Here is a 17,519-nt window from a genome sequence, read left to right on the forward strand (position 1 = left end):
CCTAATTGCCCTCGAGAAGGTGGTGGTGAGCCGCCTTCTTGAACCGCTGCAGTCCGTGTGGTGAAGGTTCTCCCACAGTGCTGTTAGGAAGGGAGTTCCAGGATTTTGACCCAGCGACAATGAAGGAACGGCGATATATTTCCAGGTCGGGATGGTGTGTGACTTGGAGGGGAACGTGCAGGTGATGTTGTTCCCATGCGCCTGCTGCTCTTGTCCTTCTAGGTGGTAGAGGTCGCGGGTTTGGGAGGTGCTGTCGAAGAAGCCTTGGCGAGTTGCTGCAGTGTATCCTGTGGATGGTGCACACTGCAGCCACAGTGCGCCGGTGGTGAAGGGAGTGAATGTTTAGTGTGGTGGATGGGGTGCCAATCAAGCGGGCTGCTTTATCTTGGATGGTGTCGAGCTTCTTGAGTGTTGTTGGAGCTGCACTCATCCAGGCAAGTGGAGAGTATTCCATCACACTCCTGATTTGTGCCTTGTAGATGGTGGAAAGGCTTTGGGGAGTCAGGAGGTGAGTCACTCGCCGCAGAATACCCAGCCTCTGACCTGCTCTCGTAGCCACAGTATTTATATGGCTGGTCCAGTTAAGTTTCTGGTCAATAGTGACCCCCAGGATGTTGATGGTGGGAGATTCGGCGATGGTAATGCCGTTGAATGTCAAGGGGAGGTGGTTAGACTCTCTCTTCTTGGAGATGGTCATTGCCTGGCACTTATCTGGCGCGAATGTTACTTGCCACTTATCAGCCCAAGCCTGGATGTTGTCCAGGTCTTGCTGCATGCGGGCTCGGACTGCTTCATTACCTGAGGGGTTGCGAATGGAACTGAACACTGTGCAGTCATCAGCGAACATCCCCATTTCTGACCTTATGATGGAGGGAAGGTCATTGATGAAGCAGCTGAAGATGGTTGGGCCTAGGACACTGCCCTGAGGAACTCCTGCAGCAATGCCCTGGGGCTGAGATGATTGGCCTCCAACAACCACTACCATCTTCCTTTGTGCTAGGTATGACTCCAGCCACTGGAGAGTTTTCCCCCTGATTCCCATTGACTTCAATTTTACTAGGGCTCCTTGGTGCCACACTCGGTCAAATGCTGCCTTGATGTCAAGGGCAGTCACTCTCACCTCACCTCTGGAATTCAGCTCTTTTGTCCATGTTTGGACCAAGGCTGTAATGAGGTCTGGAGCCGAGTGGTCCTGGCGGAACCCAAACTGAGCATCGGTGAGCATGTTATTGGTGAGTAAGTGCCGCTTGATAGCACTGTCGACGACACCATCCATCACTTTGCTGATGATTGAGAGTAGACTGATGGGGCGGTAATTGGCCGGATTGGATTTGTCCTGCTTTTTGTGGACAGGACATACCTGGGCAATTTTCCACATTGTTGGGTAGATGCCAGTGTTGTAGCTGTACTGGAACAGCTTGGCTAGAGGCGCAGCTAGTTCTGGAGCACAAGTCTTCAGCACTATAGCTGGGATGTTGTCGGGGCCCAGAGCCTTTGCTGTATCCAGTGCACTCAGCCGTTTCTTGATATCACGTGGAGTGAATCGAATTGGCCGAAGACTGGCTTCCGTGATGGTGGGGATATCGGGAGGAGGCTGAGATGGATCATCCACTCGGCACTTCTGGCTGAAGATGGTTGCAAACGCTTCAGCCTTGTCTTTTGCACTCACGTGCTGGACTCCGCCATCATTGAGAATGGGGATGTTTGCAGAGCCTCCTCCTCCCGTTAGTTGTTTAATTGTCCACCACCATTCACGACTGGATGTGGCAGGACTGCAGAGCTTTGATCTGATCCGTTGGTTGTGGAATCGCTTAGCTCTGTTTGTAGCATGTTGCTTCCGCTGTTTAGCATGCATGTAGTCCTGAGTTGTAGCTTCACCAGGTTGGCACCTCATTTTTAGGTATGCCTGGTGCTGCTCCTGGCATGCTCTTCTACACTCCTCATTGAACCAGGGTTAATCCCCTGGCTTGTTGGTAATGGTAGAGTGAGGAATATGCCGGGCCATGAGGTTACAGATTGTGCTGGAATACAATTCTGCCGGTGCTGATGGCCCACAGCGCCTCATGGATGCCCAGTTTTGAGCTGCTAGATCCATTCTGAATCTATCCCATTTAGCACGGTGGTAGTGCCACACAACACGTTGGATGGTATCCTCAGTGCGAAGACGGGACTTCATCTCCACGAGGACTGTGCGGTGGTCACTCCTACCAATACTGTCATGGACAGATGCATTTGCGACAGGTAGATTGGTGAGGACGAGGTCAAGTAAGTTTTTCCCTCGTGTTGGTTCGCTCACCACCTGCCGCAGGCCCAGTCTAGCAGCTATGTCCTTCAGGACTCGGCCAGCTCGGTCAGTAGTGGTGCTACCGAGCCACTCTTGGCGATGGACATTGAAGTCCCCCACCCAGAGTACATTCTGTGCCCTTGCTACCCTCAGTGCTTCCTCCAAGTGGTGCTCAACATGGAGGAGGACTGATTCATCAGCTGAGGGAGGACGGTAGGTGGTAATCAGCAGGAGGTTTCTGTGCCCATGTTTGACCTAATGCCATGAGATTTCATGGGGTCCAGAGTCAATGTTGAGGACTCCCAGGGCCACTCCCTCCTGACTGTATATCACTGTACCGCCACCTCTGGTGGGTCTGTCCTGCCGGTGGGACAGGACATACCCAGGGATGGTGATGGAAGAGTCTGGGACGTTGGCTGAAAGATATGATTCTGTGAGTATGGCTATGTCAGGCTGTTGCTTGACTGGTCTGTGGGACAGCTCTCCCAATTTTGGCACAAGTCCCCAGATGTTAGTGAGGAGGACCTTGCAGGGTCGACTGGGCTTCGTGTTTTGCCGTTGTCGTGTCCGGTGCCTAGTGGTCCGATGCCGGGTGGTCCGTCCGGTTTTATTCTTATTATGACTTTTCGTAGCAAGATTTTACAACTGAGTGGCTTGCTAGGCCATTTCAGAGGGCAATTAAGAATCAACCACATTGCTGTGGGTCTGGAGTCACATATAGGCCAGACCGGGTAAGGATGGCAGGTTTCCTTCCCTAAAGGACATTAGTGAACCAGATGGGTTTTTACAACAATCCAGTAGTTTCATGGCCATCATTACTGATACTCGTATTTTAATTCCAGATATTATTTAATTAATTGAATTTAATTAATTAATTGAATTTAAATTCGCCAGCTGCCGTGGCGGGATTTGAACTCATGACTCTGGATTTTAGTCCAGGCCTCTGGATTACTAGCCCAGTAACATAACCACTATGCTACCGTACCCGCACCCATCCTGCTACCGTACCCGTACCTATCCTGCACCCATCCAAATCAGCACCTTGAGCTGCAATTAATTATGCAAGTAGGTTGATCCATCAAATTTGAGTGATATTAGCATATTACTATGCTGACGGGATTTATACCAGTTCTCAACCATTTGGGGATGAAATTGGTCTTTGCCAGTAGTGTGAAACAGGCTCATAGTGAATCAATAGGCCATTTTACACTGCGCCTGATTTTCTTTTCTATTAAAGTCAATCGGTGCGGTGTAAAACGGGTGCCATGTAAAATGGGCTGCCAATTCACTATAAGCCCGGTTTTGCACGACTGCCGTTGATCAGTTTCATCTCCTTTAGATCTGACTTACAAAGTTAGCCCCAGAGTGTGATAAGGGACACTTATCTGTTTCAGCAATTGGTGATATCCTCATAATAAATAATTATTAACACACAACTACTGAAATCATTGCAGCTCTCTCCTAATCTTTCTTTCATAAAGAAGCAACAAGCCTCAATTTCATATTGTTGGCAGCAGAACCTTTAATATTGTGATTCTGCCATTAACACAAAACATTCATTATTTATTAAATTGACACTAGAAATTCGTAATGTATCATCGTGATGACTCTCCTGATGGCTGAACCATATGGACCAGGAACATCCCTGGTTTAATCACTGGTCTGCACTGAATTAACAGACTGCAGCCTGAGTAGCAGTCAGAGTGGTTTAATTGGCCTCAGTGTCTCTGGGTTAGTGGAGGGAAGATTGGCCTGGATTCCTGGGTGCTCACTGTCTAGCAGCCCCTAAATCTTAGGTGAGGTCAAGATAATGCTTAGCCGTGGTGTTCTCACAGTCGAATAACCTACCGACATTCATTTTCTAAACAGAAAGATAAAGAACAGACAGTTGGGGGAGGTGTTGTAGGTGAAGAGCAGATATGCACATCATAGACATAAACAAATAAAGACAGAAAATGCTGGAAACACTCAACAAGTCAGGCAGCATCTCTGGAGAAAGAAACAGAGTTAACGTTTCAGGGTCGATGATCTTTCATCAGAACTAGAAGAAATTATAGATTTAACAGTTTTTAAGCAAGTACAGAGCCAGAGAAAAGATGGGGAGGAAAGAACAAAATGGGAAGGTCTGTGATCGGGTGGAGGGCAGGAGTGATTAAATTCAAAAGGGATGATGGTGCAAGGCAAGGAGGGTGGTAATCGGACAAGTAAAGAAACAAAAGATGGATCTAGAGGAGCTGTAAATGGCAACAACAGAACCCCATTAGCAGCACCTGCTGTCTGAAAAATGGGAGCAGTGGTAACGATCTGAGGTTATTGAAATCAATGTTGAATCCAGATAGTTGTAAAGTGCCTAATTGAAAGATGAGGTGCTGTTCCTCGAGCTTCATTGTCCTCGGCCTTTTGCACTATTCCAGAGGTCAGAGTGGGAGTGGGTCGAAGAATTAAAATAGCAAGTGACCGGCAGGTCAGGGTCACGCTTGCAGACTGAACGGAGGTGTTCAGCAAAGCGATCACCCAATCTGAGTTTGGTCTCCCCGATGTAGAGGAGACCGCATTGTGAGCAGCGAAAACAGTGCACAAAATTGAAAGTACAAGTAAATCGCTGTTTCACCTGGAAGGAGTGTTTGGGGGCCCTGGACTGTGGGAAGGGAGGAGGTGAAAGGGCAGGTGTTGCATCTCCTGTGCTCACACGGGAAGGTGACGTGGGAAGGAGAGCGGGTGTTGGGGGTGATAGAAGAGTGGACCAGGATGTCACGGAGGGAACGGTTGTTTCTTTACTTGTCCTGTTACCACCCTCCTTGCCTTGCACCATCATCCCTTTTGTCATTTAATCACTCCTGCCCTCCACCCTATCACAGACCTTCCCTTTTTTTCTTCCCCCCCCCCCAACCCCCGCTTTCCCTGGCTCTGTACTTGCTTAAAAGCTGCTAAGTCTTCAACTTCTTCCAGTTCTGACGAAGGGTCACTGACCTGAAACGTTAACTCTGTTTTCTGTTTCCACAGATGTTGCCTGGCTTGCTGAGTATTTCCAGCATTTTCTGGTTTTATTTCAGATTTCCAGCATCTGCAGTATTTTGCTAGAGACATAAGCAAGACTGCCTGGATTTAAAAAAAAATAATTTTCAAAAGACACTGTGGAGTGAAAGCACAAAATATCACATCTATCTATTAAGTATTAAAAATCCTATGTCTGTGTGTACTTGCTGTCAACTTTTATTATCATAAATTCCTATGTTCACATTAATAATGGAAGCTGCCTATGTAAACTTGTAATTACACCCTATCCCTCGTGGAGGCGTGACAAGTTTACTTAAGCAGTTTCCATTATAAATGCTGACATAGGACTGTATAACAAAAACATAAAAATAGGGCAGAATGTATGACTATAAAGCTGGGACTGAATTTTGTCTGTGCTCCCTGGTTCAATTATCCTCTGCCCTCTGACTCTGCTTCACCTGAAGACTACACTTGGTCTTGACTGACTGCATGCGATGCCTCAGGGAATCAACTAGTAATATATTAATAATCTTACATCTTGTACACATTCTGTTGAGTTTTTCCATTATAAATTCCCATGTCCACATTTATAATGGTAACTGCATGTGTAAACTTGCTACAATCTAATTACGCCCTCTCACCAGTTGACTCCCTGTGCACAACACTGTAGGGGATTAACTAGTTAAAATAAAGCAAATGGAATGGTAACACGGTGTGTTGGACATTTGGCAGGCAACACTGTAAAATGGTGAATTGGAGGTTCATTCTCCCACTCTTCCTGAGTTAGAGTTCAACCACGCAGCTGGGTGGAAGGAGGGTAGGGCCTTTTCCTCAAGGACTAAGAGAAAGTCTGAGATGAAGCATCCCCTGAGCTCATCATGCATGCCTCCTGATAGCTGGTGAAGGATCCCATTGGAATGTGTCTAGTACCAGGACATATGTTCTGCCCTCACAAACACATCCACACCCTCAAAAAATAAATGAATAAGTACTCCTTTAATCTATGTTTTGAAGTTCTGCTTACAGTTCTAACATCTGTCCCGTGATTGTTTGTCAGTGACAAAAGCAAACGAAGAACAAAAACAGTGAAGAAAACACTCGAGCCCAAGTGGAACCAGACGTTCATTTATTCTCCAGTTCATCGGAGAGAATTTCGGGAACGGATGTTAGAAATCACCCTGTGGGACCAAGCTCGGGTTCGAGAGGAAGAGAGTGAATTTTTAGGAGAGGTAACAAGATTTTGCTGATGTCTGTAAAATGAAAAGTTACATTATTAAGGAGAAATCTTCATCTGTATTGTTCAATTTCTTAAATTTGTTTAATGTTTCAACCACGTTAGTCTCCTTACAAATCATAATGACTGTTTTTAGAATAATATGTTTATCTTAGCTTTTAAACTGTGAACTTGGTGGAGTAGTGAGAGTATCTCCAGGGTAACATTTTAGTTCTTATCTTGAGTGTTCCACTAACAATTAATATACAGAAAAATATTCCTCTCACCTTGGCAGATATCCTCAGTCCAAATGCAATCGATCTGTATTTTAACTGAGAACAGAAATTATATTGTTGCTTCCAGTGCTGGCCAGCACTTAAAATCATAAAGGAAATTGTTTGCGGCTTGGCCATAATGGATGGAAAATCGTGGGGCGCATCCATGATTTCCTGAAATATGCTCCTGGTAAGCGAGGTTCTGCGCCAGGTTTGTGCATTTGCTATTATCGGCTCTTGTTACGTACATTTCATTTAATAGTTAGCACAAAACAGTGATTTTGTGCTGTTTTGCCTTTCGTTTAAATTATTGTACCAGTGCTTTGTTGGCACTTTTGCTTCTTCAGGTATTAGGAGCCACAGGATGGTATTAAATGGTAATTGCTGTTAATCATGGATTTTGTGTTGGACTGAAAAGGAGCAATTAGGTAGCAGGATCCAACTGAAACTTACTCACTCTTCCTCCAATCAACCCGCTTTGCTACGTAAATGAAATGTCTATGGCCAGATTTCGAGGATGATGGGAAAAAGACACCCAGCACATTTCTTGCAGGTGCATTGCTATTAATAGGAAGTCAGCTAGTGTATTGTGAAACTGGAAATGGTAATAGTTTACTCCCATGATGCAAACTGGCAGAGAAAATGCTGCTGTGTGTTATGGGGAAAAGAACACAGGATCAGGAGTGTGCCAATCAGCCCCTCGAGCCTGCTCCGCCATTCAATTAAATCCTGGCTGATCTGCAGTTAGAAGAGGAGCAGATAATGAAGAATGATTGGAGTGGTCACTGGTGTGCAATGGAACCTGAGAGTCAAGTTGGGAGTTTCTTTGACCGTTGTGTTTTTTTTCCCTCAGGAGTTCTGGTGGATTTTGTGGGTTTGTTACAGGCAAGTACTAAGAGTTCTTCCTGGATTATTCTGTGCGTGTGCGGTAGAAGTTCTGGTGGATCTGATTTCTTTATTTCTCTTGGGGATGGGGGTTCAGCAGACTTTGTAGAGTTTTTTCTGGATTGTTTGGGAAAGAATGCTTGGGGCCTTCTTGTGAAATGTTGCTTTTTTTGGAAAAGTGTAGATGGGGAATGGTGGCCATATGGAGTGGAAAGATACTTCTTTTTGTTATCGTGGAGTGCTGCAGGTTATAGGTGACGTTTTGACAAAGTGTTCACGACAGTACTGGACCACTATTTAGAAAAGAAAGTAAGAAAGACTTGCATTTATATAATACCTTTCACGTCCTCGGGCCATCCCAAAGCGCATCACAGCCATTGAAGTATTTTTGAAATGTTTTAATGTACCTGGTTGTAATGTACATTTCCTACATTACAACAGTCTCTGTTGTAATGTAGGAAATGTAGCAGCCAATTTGCACACAGCAAGGTCCCATAAATAGCAATATGTAATGACCAGATAATCTGTTTTAGTGATGTTGGTTGAGGGATAAGTATTGGCCAGGACACCCCTGTTCATCTTCGAAATAGTGTCATGGCATCTTTTACATCCGTCTGAGAGGGCAGACGTCAGTCTAACGTCTCACCTGCACGACAGCACCTCCGACAGTGCAGCACTCTTTCGGTACTGCACTGAAGTGGCAGCCTGGATTATGTGCTCAAGTCTCTGCCATGAATGTAAACACTGAACGTCCATACCATGCTCCAGATAAGCATAATAAACAGAAGGAGACTTGGGCCACTCCACAAGTGCCAGGATCCCATTGGGAAGCTACCCCATCCTTTGCATTATGGGGGTAGTTTTTCAACTTACCGCTCAGGCGTTGCAGATCAGCCGCTTGTTTTAGACACCGTTTGATTTTCATTTCTGTGCGGTTTCTATAATGGGCGCACGATTGAAAGGCCAGTTGTGCGCCCAAACGGCAAGTTGAAATCTATCCCATGATTCTTTGGCTAGTTTGTGATCCAACTTGCCATATCATCTTTGATGTCATGGAAATTAATTTTAGCACACAGTCTCTCATGTGACAAATTATCCAAAGCCTTTTGGAAATCCATGACAATGATTTTGATAGAGTAAATAAGGAGAAACTGTTTCCAGTGGCAGAAGGGTTAGTAACCAGAGAACATAGATTTAAGGTGATCGGCAAAAGAGCCAGAGGCAACATGAGGAAACATTTTTTTACGCAGCGTGTTGTAATGATCTGGAATGCACTGCCTGAAAGGGTGGTGGAAGCAGATTGAATAGTAACTTTCAAAAGGAATTGGATAAATACTTGAAGGGGAAAAAATTACAGGGCTATTGGGACTAATTGGATAGCTCATTCAAAGAGCCGGCACAGGCATGATGGGCTGAATGGCCTCTTCCTGTGCTGTACCTACTATGATATCGACCAGATCTCCCTGATCTATCCTTCTAGCGACTTCCTCAAAAAACTGGATTAGGTTCGTCAAGCAGCACTTCTGTTTTCTGAAGCCGTGTTGAGTAACTCCTTTCAGCTCTGAGCGTTCTAGATGATGATTAATAACATCCCTAATGATGCTTTCCATTAACTTACATACCACAAAGGTTCAACGCACAGGTCAGTAATTTCCAGGTTATGATTTTAATCCTTTTTTAAATAATGGCACTTCATCCAATCATCTTGCACTTCCCCTGTTCTCAGTAAATTATTGAAAATATTCACTAGGGTAACACTCACGGCCCCTGTCATTTCCTCCTGTACCCTAGGCAAAAGAACCAGAGGTGAGATGAGGAGAATTTCTTTAACGCAGGCCAGTTGTAATGATCTGGAATGTACTGCCTGAAAGGGCGGTGGAAGCAGATTGAATAGTAACTTTCAAAAGCGAATTGGATAAACTCTTGAAGGGGAAAAAATGCAGGTCTATGGGGTAAGAGCAGGGGAGTGGACCTAATTGGATAGTTCTTTCAAAGAGCTGGCACAGGCACTTTGGGCTGAATGGCTTCCTTCTGTGCTGTATGACTCTATGGTTTATTTTTTATCTGGCCCCGATTACTAAATCTCGGCCTGGAAATGCTAGCCCACTAGCATTAGTGCTGCCGCGAATGAAGAAAAGGGAATTCCTTAAATGAGGTATCTGGCAAAACCCACCCACTTATTCTATCCTAAATCCATTGCCATTTCATAAAGATGCCTACTTAAATGAATACTGCAACAAAGACTCACACAAGTTGTACTTGTGAACTGGAATTCCCTTATGAACTGATAGATAAAGATTAAGTGCAGACTTATCTTTAATAAATTATAACTTTCTGCTGTCTTTCCTAAAGATTCTTCAGAGCACTATGATTTTGATAAGCTTTTAATTTCCTTATTATAAATCATTGTGCTACTGTCCAACCAGGAGCACCCTCACCAACCTCTGAGGACAATTTTAACCAATCCATTTGTGTTTTTCCTTTTTCACAAGACTGGGTGATGCCCCCACCGTTACCATGGTTCCCCATTGGAGCTTGCTTCGAATCCAAAAATTCAGATTGATGGAATGAAAATCACCAATGGATGTAAAACACCAGTATAAAATGAGTTTGGGCAGTGTCATTCCTGTTTATAGCAGGCTCAGCCTACAGCACAAAACCTAGGCAATTGGACTGGTGCAGTAAAGGATACTCTTCTGGGGATTGGGTTGAGGCATGTTGTTGGGGCTGAGTTAGGGGATATTTACTGTGCAACTGTCTCCGAATGATCCTAACGGTGGCCACCTGAAATTGGAAAGTGTTCAGTTTCCGAGCCAACATTGCTTGTCTTGATTTACACAAGATCTCACTTTAAGAATGGTATAAATAAAATTTATATTTATGAAATAATTTCTGAAGGTAACAAAGGTTTTAAAACAGTATTCAGAGCTTGGTGTTTCCGAGTTGAGAATGCCTTGGGGAGAACATCCTCCTCCCACCAGAATTACTCAGCTAACGGGGTTCCGTAGCACAGGAGGAAGTGTCCTGAAGGCTCTATCGATGTGCAATTTATACATCCCAGCACTATCACACAATTCTACTGCCCTCTCCCATGAATCATACAGTGGTGTTCTGCAGTGATTTCAATGCAACAGACTCACACGGTCTTAAATCAATGCCATTTCAGCATTACTTTTAACTGTTATTAACATTACTTTCAGTTTATTGGGACTGTAGTGTATATTACAATAAATCATGGATGTTGCAGAGGAAATTTAAGGCTGACTTAATCTTAGGGTTCAAACACTGGCCCGGAATTTGCTGCAATGGTGTTATTGTGACGATTACCATAAGTAAGACCATTGTTCGCCCCAATCCTCCAGCACCGAACTGAAGCCAAAATTTGCTAAATACGCTACAGCAATGATCGTGGCAATCCAAGGAACTTTGAAGCGGCGCTACCTCTCAGAAGCAGGCCAGTTGTATGCACAAGTCAGCTTGATTTGGAGACAGAGGCGCTACAGTACAATGGGGAATCCTATTGCTGTTTATAAAATGGAAGAAAACAGCAGACCTTTCAAATTATGTCCTTTATGCCCAAGTCCAGGTCATTAATCTATTTCAAATAGATCAGTTGTCCTAATACTGACCCCTGGGGCATATCATTATATACTTCCTTCCAGTCTGAAAAACAACCATTCCCCGCTACTCTCTGTTTTCTGTCCCTTAGTCAATTTCGTATCCATGCCTGCCTCTCTCCCTTCAGTCCCATGGGTTCAATATCCCAGCAAATTATGGTGTTGCTATAACAGTGGCATTAGTCACTAACACCATAATTTCCTGGCATTTGCTGTTATTTCACCATTATTTTATGCCCGGCAGACTCTGGATCCTAGTTTCACTGGCTTTTATGGCTTAAGATGTTGCTCTTGTTTAATTGATATCATTGTAACTCACTTTCGGCAGCTTTAATTCTATAAATAATTTCCATCGGTTTGAAGTAGAAATTTCAGGGAGGGAACGAGTGGAAGAGTGGGAAATGACCAGAGGCGGCACTATGAAGTGTAAATCCGGAGTCAAAGCCTGACTTTAACTCTAGAGCGGAGTTTAACTCCCCACAGGGGTTTGATACCACAAGGCCTGTAAATTCAGTTTAGTGTCAAACCTAGTTGACAAAGTGTCCATTAGACTTCCCGATTTAAATGGTTAGAAAGCACGGATTATCTCCTCCTGACTCACTTAACATTTAAAATTATGACTTTCGGGCGATAGCTCTGCACTACAACATCAACTTGCATTTATATAGCGCCTTTAACATAGTCAAACATCCCACGGCGCTTCACAGGAGTGTTTTCAAACAAAATTTGACACCAAGCCACTTAAGGACATATTAGGGCAGGTGACCAAAAGCTTGGTTAAAAAGGTAGGTTTTAAAGAGCGACTTAAAGGAGGAGGGAGAGGTAGAGAAGCAGAGGTTTAGGGAGAGAGTTTGTGTACAGTGCATGGTTATGCACTAAATGTTACAGAACAGGAGAGGGACCTGGGAATCGAAGTCCACGAGGTGTGACAGGCCATTGGGAAGTCAAATAAAGTTTTAGGTAGTACTGCTGGCACAATATTTTATAAGAAGGCAATACTTTTCAAAATATTTCTCTGGATGCTGGCAAGGCTGCATTTATTGCCCATCTCCAATTACCTTGAGCCTTCTCCTTGAATTGCTGCAGTCCTTTTGGCGACACTTCTCCCACAAAGCAGTTAGGTTGGGAATTTAAGGATTCTGACCCACTGATGAAGGAATGGCGGTATAAATGCAAGTCAGGATGGTGTATGACTCAGAGGGGAATTTGGAGGTGATGACATTCTCACAGCATTGCTGCTCTTCTCCTTCTTGGTGGTAAAGGTTGCAGGGGAGGGAGGTGTTGTTGAGGTGATCTTGGTGAGTTACTGCAGAGCATCCTGTAGAGAGAGTACATGCTGTAGCCATAGTGTACTGGTGGTGAAGGAGGTAGATTTTGAGTCCAGTACCGAGGACACTGATCAAACAAATTGCTCTGTCATGGATAATAATGAACTTCTTGAGTGTTGCAGTTGCATCCTACCAGGCAAGTGGTGAGCATTCCATCACACTCCTGATTTAAGCCTTAGGCTGCATGAGGCCCTGGTAGAGCTGCATTTGGAGTATTCTGTCCAGTTTTGGTCCCCAAACGGCAAGAAATATTGAGGCACTGGAGAAGGTATAGAGGAGGACATCCAAAATGACACTTGGTCTTTGGGCTCAGTTATCAGGGGGATAATTTTAATCCCCAAGAACGGGTGAGTTGGGGGCAGGTGAGCAGTCAAAATAGTAGATATTTGGAGCAAGACTGCATCCCAGCTCCAACGCGCCCACGCGCCCACTTCTGGGTTTAACTCAGGCAGGTTTGTCTGCGTCTGGAGACCAGACACCAGGAAGTCCCGCCCCCACTTAAAGCCGCGGGCTGATACCTGAAGGGACAATGTACCTCATTGAAATACTTGAGGTACTTAATATTTTGTGTATTGGAAAACATAAATGAATTTAACCTTACCTGTTCGGGTTTCCCATAGTTTCCGATTCACATCAGGTAAAAGCAGGCGGGAAGGGCCGGATCCATGAGGTGAGTACCTTTATTGCACTGCTTGTGGGCCCAGAGGAGCAGGAGTGCTTCATCCAGGCCCAACAAGCTCACCTGGCGCGACAGGACCCCTGCAATCGGTCAACCCGGCCCCCCACCAGATGATGGAACCCCCCTCCCACTCTGATGCTGGGACCCCCCCAACCACCTCCCCCCCCAATCTTTAATACTGGCTGGACAACCTATTGTTATCCATGTCCCCCACCACCTTCCCCCCGCCTCCAATTTTTTCCAAGGCCGATGATCTCTCCCTCCCTCCGGCCCCCCTTTCTGATCTGCAGCTTCTTTCACTGCCGACAGGCAGCCAGCCTGTTGATCTGGCTACCTGGTATGTGGGAAACCCGGAAGCTCAAATACTCATCTTCAGTTGAGTTGCGATCGCAGATTGCGATGTACTCAGTGCGCTTCTGGGTTCCTCACGTGAATATCTGCGGACGCGCGGGGTACCCAGCTCCGAGTGAAAATCATGCCCCAGGATAGGCTGAAGGACTTGGGATTAAATTCATTAGAGAAATGCAGGCTCAGAGGATAAAGGGATTCTGCCCATTTGGAAAGGTTATTTGAGATCGTTAGGGATGGGAGAACTAGGGGGCATAAAATATATATCGGCACTGAGTTAGGTTATTTGTTGGCAAGTATTTCTTTTCACAGAGAATCTGGAACAGATTACTGGAGCAGTCCTTCAAAAGGGAGCTGGACAAGTTCCTGAGAGACGAGGACATTTCCAGTTATAGAGGGTAATTTGCAGATCAACTGGAATAGAAAGAAATAAGTTACTGTGATCGCTTGGAAATTTGTTTGATTGCCTTAAGATATTGAAGATGAATTTCCCAGAATTTTACCTGAGTTGCTCTCAGTTTTTTCTCTTTTTTTTGCTTCTCCCAGGAGAATGTGTAACTATGGGGTGGGTAAATGATGTACGTGGCTGCACAAATCTAGATTGGGCAGGCTCCATCGAATAAATAGTTTTTTCCCTATCTTCTTTTCATATATTCCTAAACTGGCCATATTTGGGTGGTAGAAACTGATTTTATTTGGAAAAAAATGTATTGAATCAAACAAAAAAGCTTAAAATTATTTGATATTTTAGATGTTACTTTCACTGTTTTGGGAAATAGAATCCGTTACTTGGGTCTGATAATTGCCTGTGGCATCAGGAAGATAAACTAAGTGGAAAAGATGTAACAATGAGGACACAGCAATAATTGACAATTATTTGACCCAAAGAACAGCTTCGCCTGACAGGTACTGCAGTATGAAAAGGGTATATTTTGCTCCATTTGCTAATGTTAATGAAAAAGTCTGAAGAAAGAACTTACTTTTACATAGTACCTTATCACATTCTCATAACATCCCAAATTGCTTCATGTTCAACGAATTGCTTTTAAAAAGTGTGGCTTCCATCATTATAGAGGCAAATGCGACAGCCAATTTGCACATAGCAAGGTCCTATAAACAGTAAATGAGAAGAATGATCAGTTAATCTATTTAGATATTGTTGGTTCAGGGTAACATGTTGGCTGGAACATTGGGAGAACTCCCTGTTCTTTTTTGAATAGCACCATAGGATCATTTATGCTCACTTAAACAGGCAGATGGGGCCTTGGTTTAATATTTCATGAAAGATGAAACAGTCAGCCCCTCAGTACTGCACTAAAATGTCAACCTGGATTATAAGTTCTGGATTGGGGCTTAGAACCACAAAAGCATAGAAGTTTACAACGCAGAAGGAGGCCATTCGGCCCATCATTGTCTGTTCTGGATTTCTCTCATAGCAATGCAAAACTAACCCCACTGTCTCACTTTCTACCCATAGCCATGTATCTTCCTCTGCTTCAAAGATTTATCCAATTTTCCCTTAAAAGATGCAATGATCTAAGCCTCAACTACTTCCTGTGGCAAAGCATTCCATGCTCCAATAACCCTCTAAAAATAAATTTCTCCTGCCCTCTCTCCTTACTCTCTTGACAGTAATTTTAAATTAATGACCTATCATCACTGACTCGCAGCCAGAGGAAATAGTCTTTTGCTTCTCACTCAAACAAAACTCATGACTTTTAAAAACCTCTAATAAACCTTCTCTGCTGCAGTGGACATAGTTCCAGAATCTCAAGCCTCTTCTCATAACAGTAGTTTCCCATCCTAGTGAATTTATGCTGTATACTCTTGATAGCTTTAATCTTCTTTCTGTAATATGGTGTCAAAAATCACACACACTACTCTAAATGTGGCCTAACCAATGCTTTGTACAAATTTATCATTACTTCTTTACTCTTGTTATCTATGCTTCTATTTATAAAACCCAAAATGCTATTAGCCTTTTTAAGGCTTTATCTACCTCCATTCACACTTTCAGGAAATTCTGTATTTGAACCCCTAGGTCTCTCTGTTTCACCCACACCTTTCAGCACCTTTCCATTAAGTGTGTACTTCCATTCCTTGTTTTTCCTCACAAAATATTACCTCATACTTATCCACATTAAATTACATCTGCCATCAGTCTGCGCATTCCACTAACCTATGTCTTCTTGAAGTCTTTTATAGTCCTCCTTGCTGTTTGCCAAAATCCCTATTTTTATGTTGTCAGCAAATTTTGAAATTGTCTTCCCTATGCCCAAGTCTAAATCATCGATAAATGAAGATACTGAGAAAAATAGTGGACCCAGCACTAACCTTTGGTGTACACCATTTCTAACCTGTTACCAATCTAAGCAACATCTATTTACCCTAACTGTTTGGTTCTTGTTCATCAACCAAATTCCTATCCACGCTGCTACATTTCTTGTTATCCCATGAGCCTGAACCTTTGTAACAAGCCACTTATTGGACACCTTATTGATTGCCTTCTGAAAATCGCAATACACTACATCTACTGCTTTCCCGTATCTATTCATTCGGTCACTTCTTGAAAAAACTCTTAAATTTATCTTGAATGCATGATCTTCTGACGTAGAAGAGTGCTACCAACTGAGTCCAGTTGTCTACATGAGTACAAGGTAACATGATTATCAAACAGGAAAATATACCCACAGTGTTGCATTTTCAGGAGATTACTGGGGAATAACATATACAGTGCACTTTATATAAGTAAAGGATACATGATGAAGACCCATAGGATACAATTTATAGGTGACAAGGTTGCAAGTGAGTTATGATCACCACCAAACTTGGGATATAGATCACAATCCACAACTCTTCATTTTGTATTCTATTCAAACTCAATACCACATAAGTAGTTTAAAATATGTTGAAAATGTGAACAATATTGATGTGACCGAGGTTGGCGTCACTGTGAAATGTTTTCATCGCACCCCCCATCTCCATAAGATATTTTTAAGCATTTTAAATACCGTTTTGATGTGGGACTTCTCTTGGGTTTCTTTGTGTTATGTTGCTGACATCCAGTACTATTAATTTCCTTGTATTCCTGATTTCAGATTCTCATAGAATTGGAAACTGCTCTGCTGGACGATGAACCGCACTGGTACAAACTCCAGACGCACGATGTTTCATCAATGCCACTTCCTCAACCTTCACCGTATACGCCACGCAGACATCTACATGGTGAAAGTCCAACAAGGAGGTTACAAAGTATGTTCAGAAATATTAGGTTTTTTCTTTTTGTTTCCTGAAAAACAAGTTAGAAAGAACATGCTTTGGCTGCAATCTGGACTCATTAATGAATGGCAGTGAAGCAGAATCCAGCAACTCTTTGGAGTTTAGAAGAATGAGAGGTGATCTCATTGAAACATACAAGATTCTGAGGGGGCTTGACAGGGTAGAGGCTGAGAGGTTGTTTCCCATGGCTGGAGAGTCTAGAACTAGGGGGCATAGTCTCAAAATAAGAGGTTGGCCATTTAAGACTGAGACAAGGAGGAATTTTTTCCACACAGAGGGTTATGAATTCTTTACCCAGAGGGCTGTGGATGCTGAGCCATTGAATATGTTCAAGGCTGAGATAGATAGGTTTTTGAACTCTAGGGGAATCAAGGGATATGGGGATCAGGTATGATCTTATTGAATGGCGGAGCAGGCTCGAGGGGCCGTATGGCCTACTCCTGCTCCTATTTCTTATGAAACAAATAGGGATCAAAAGCACCAATTTCTAATAGATATTTAAAAACATGGCACTGAAAAGTAGGTTATAGGGATATTCATGACATAGAATTTAAATATTCATACCAGGGCCTGAATATTTAAATACTAATTGAGATTTTCTTTTTCTGTTGCAC

At 43.6% G+C, this 17,519-nt stretch overlaps 1 protein-coding gene across 1 annotated transcript in view; it reads left to right on the forward strand.

Moving 5' to 3' along the window:
* rims2a (regulating synaptic membrane exocytosis 2a) overlaps positions 1-17,519 on the forward strand; it is a 993,532-nt gene that overhangs the window by 641,842 nt on the left and 334,171 nt on the right. Inside the window, exons 14-15 of the mRNA XM_067981485.1 lie at positions 6,339-6,510; positions 16,725-16,878. Of these exons, the coding sequence (XP_067837586.1) occupies positions 6,339-6,510; positions 16,725-16,878 (326 nt within the window). The remainder of the gene's footprint in view (positions 1-6,338; positions 6,511-16,724; positions 16,879-17,519) is intronic.

The sequence above is a fragment of the Heptranchias perlo genome, chromosome 3, assembly GCF_035084215.1.
Source record: "Heptranchias perlo isolate sHepPer1 chromosome 3, sHepPer1.hap1, whole genome shotgun sequence".
In the NCBI taxonomy this organism is placed as follows: domain Eukaryota; kingdom Metazoa; phylum Chordata; class Chondrichthyes; order Hexanchiformes; family Hexanchidae; genus Heptranchias; species Heptranchias perlo.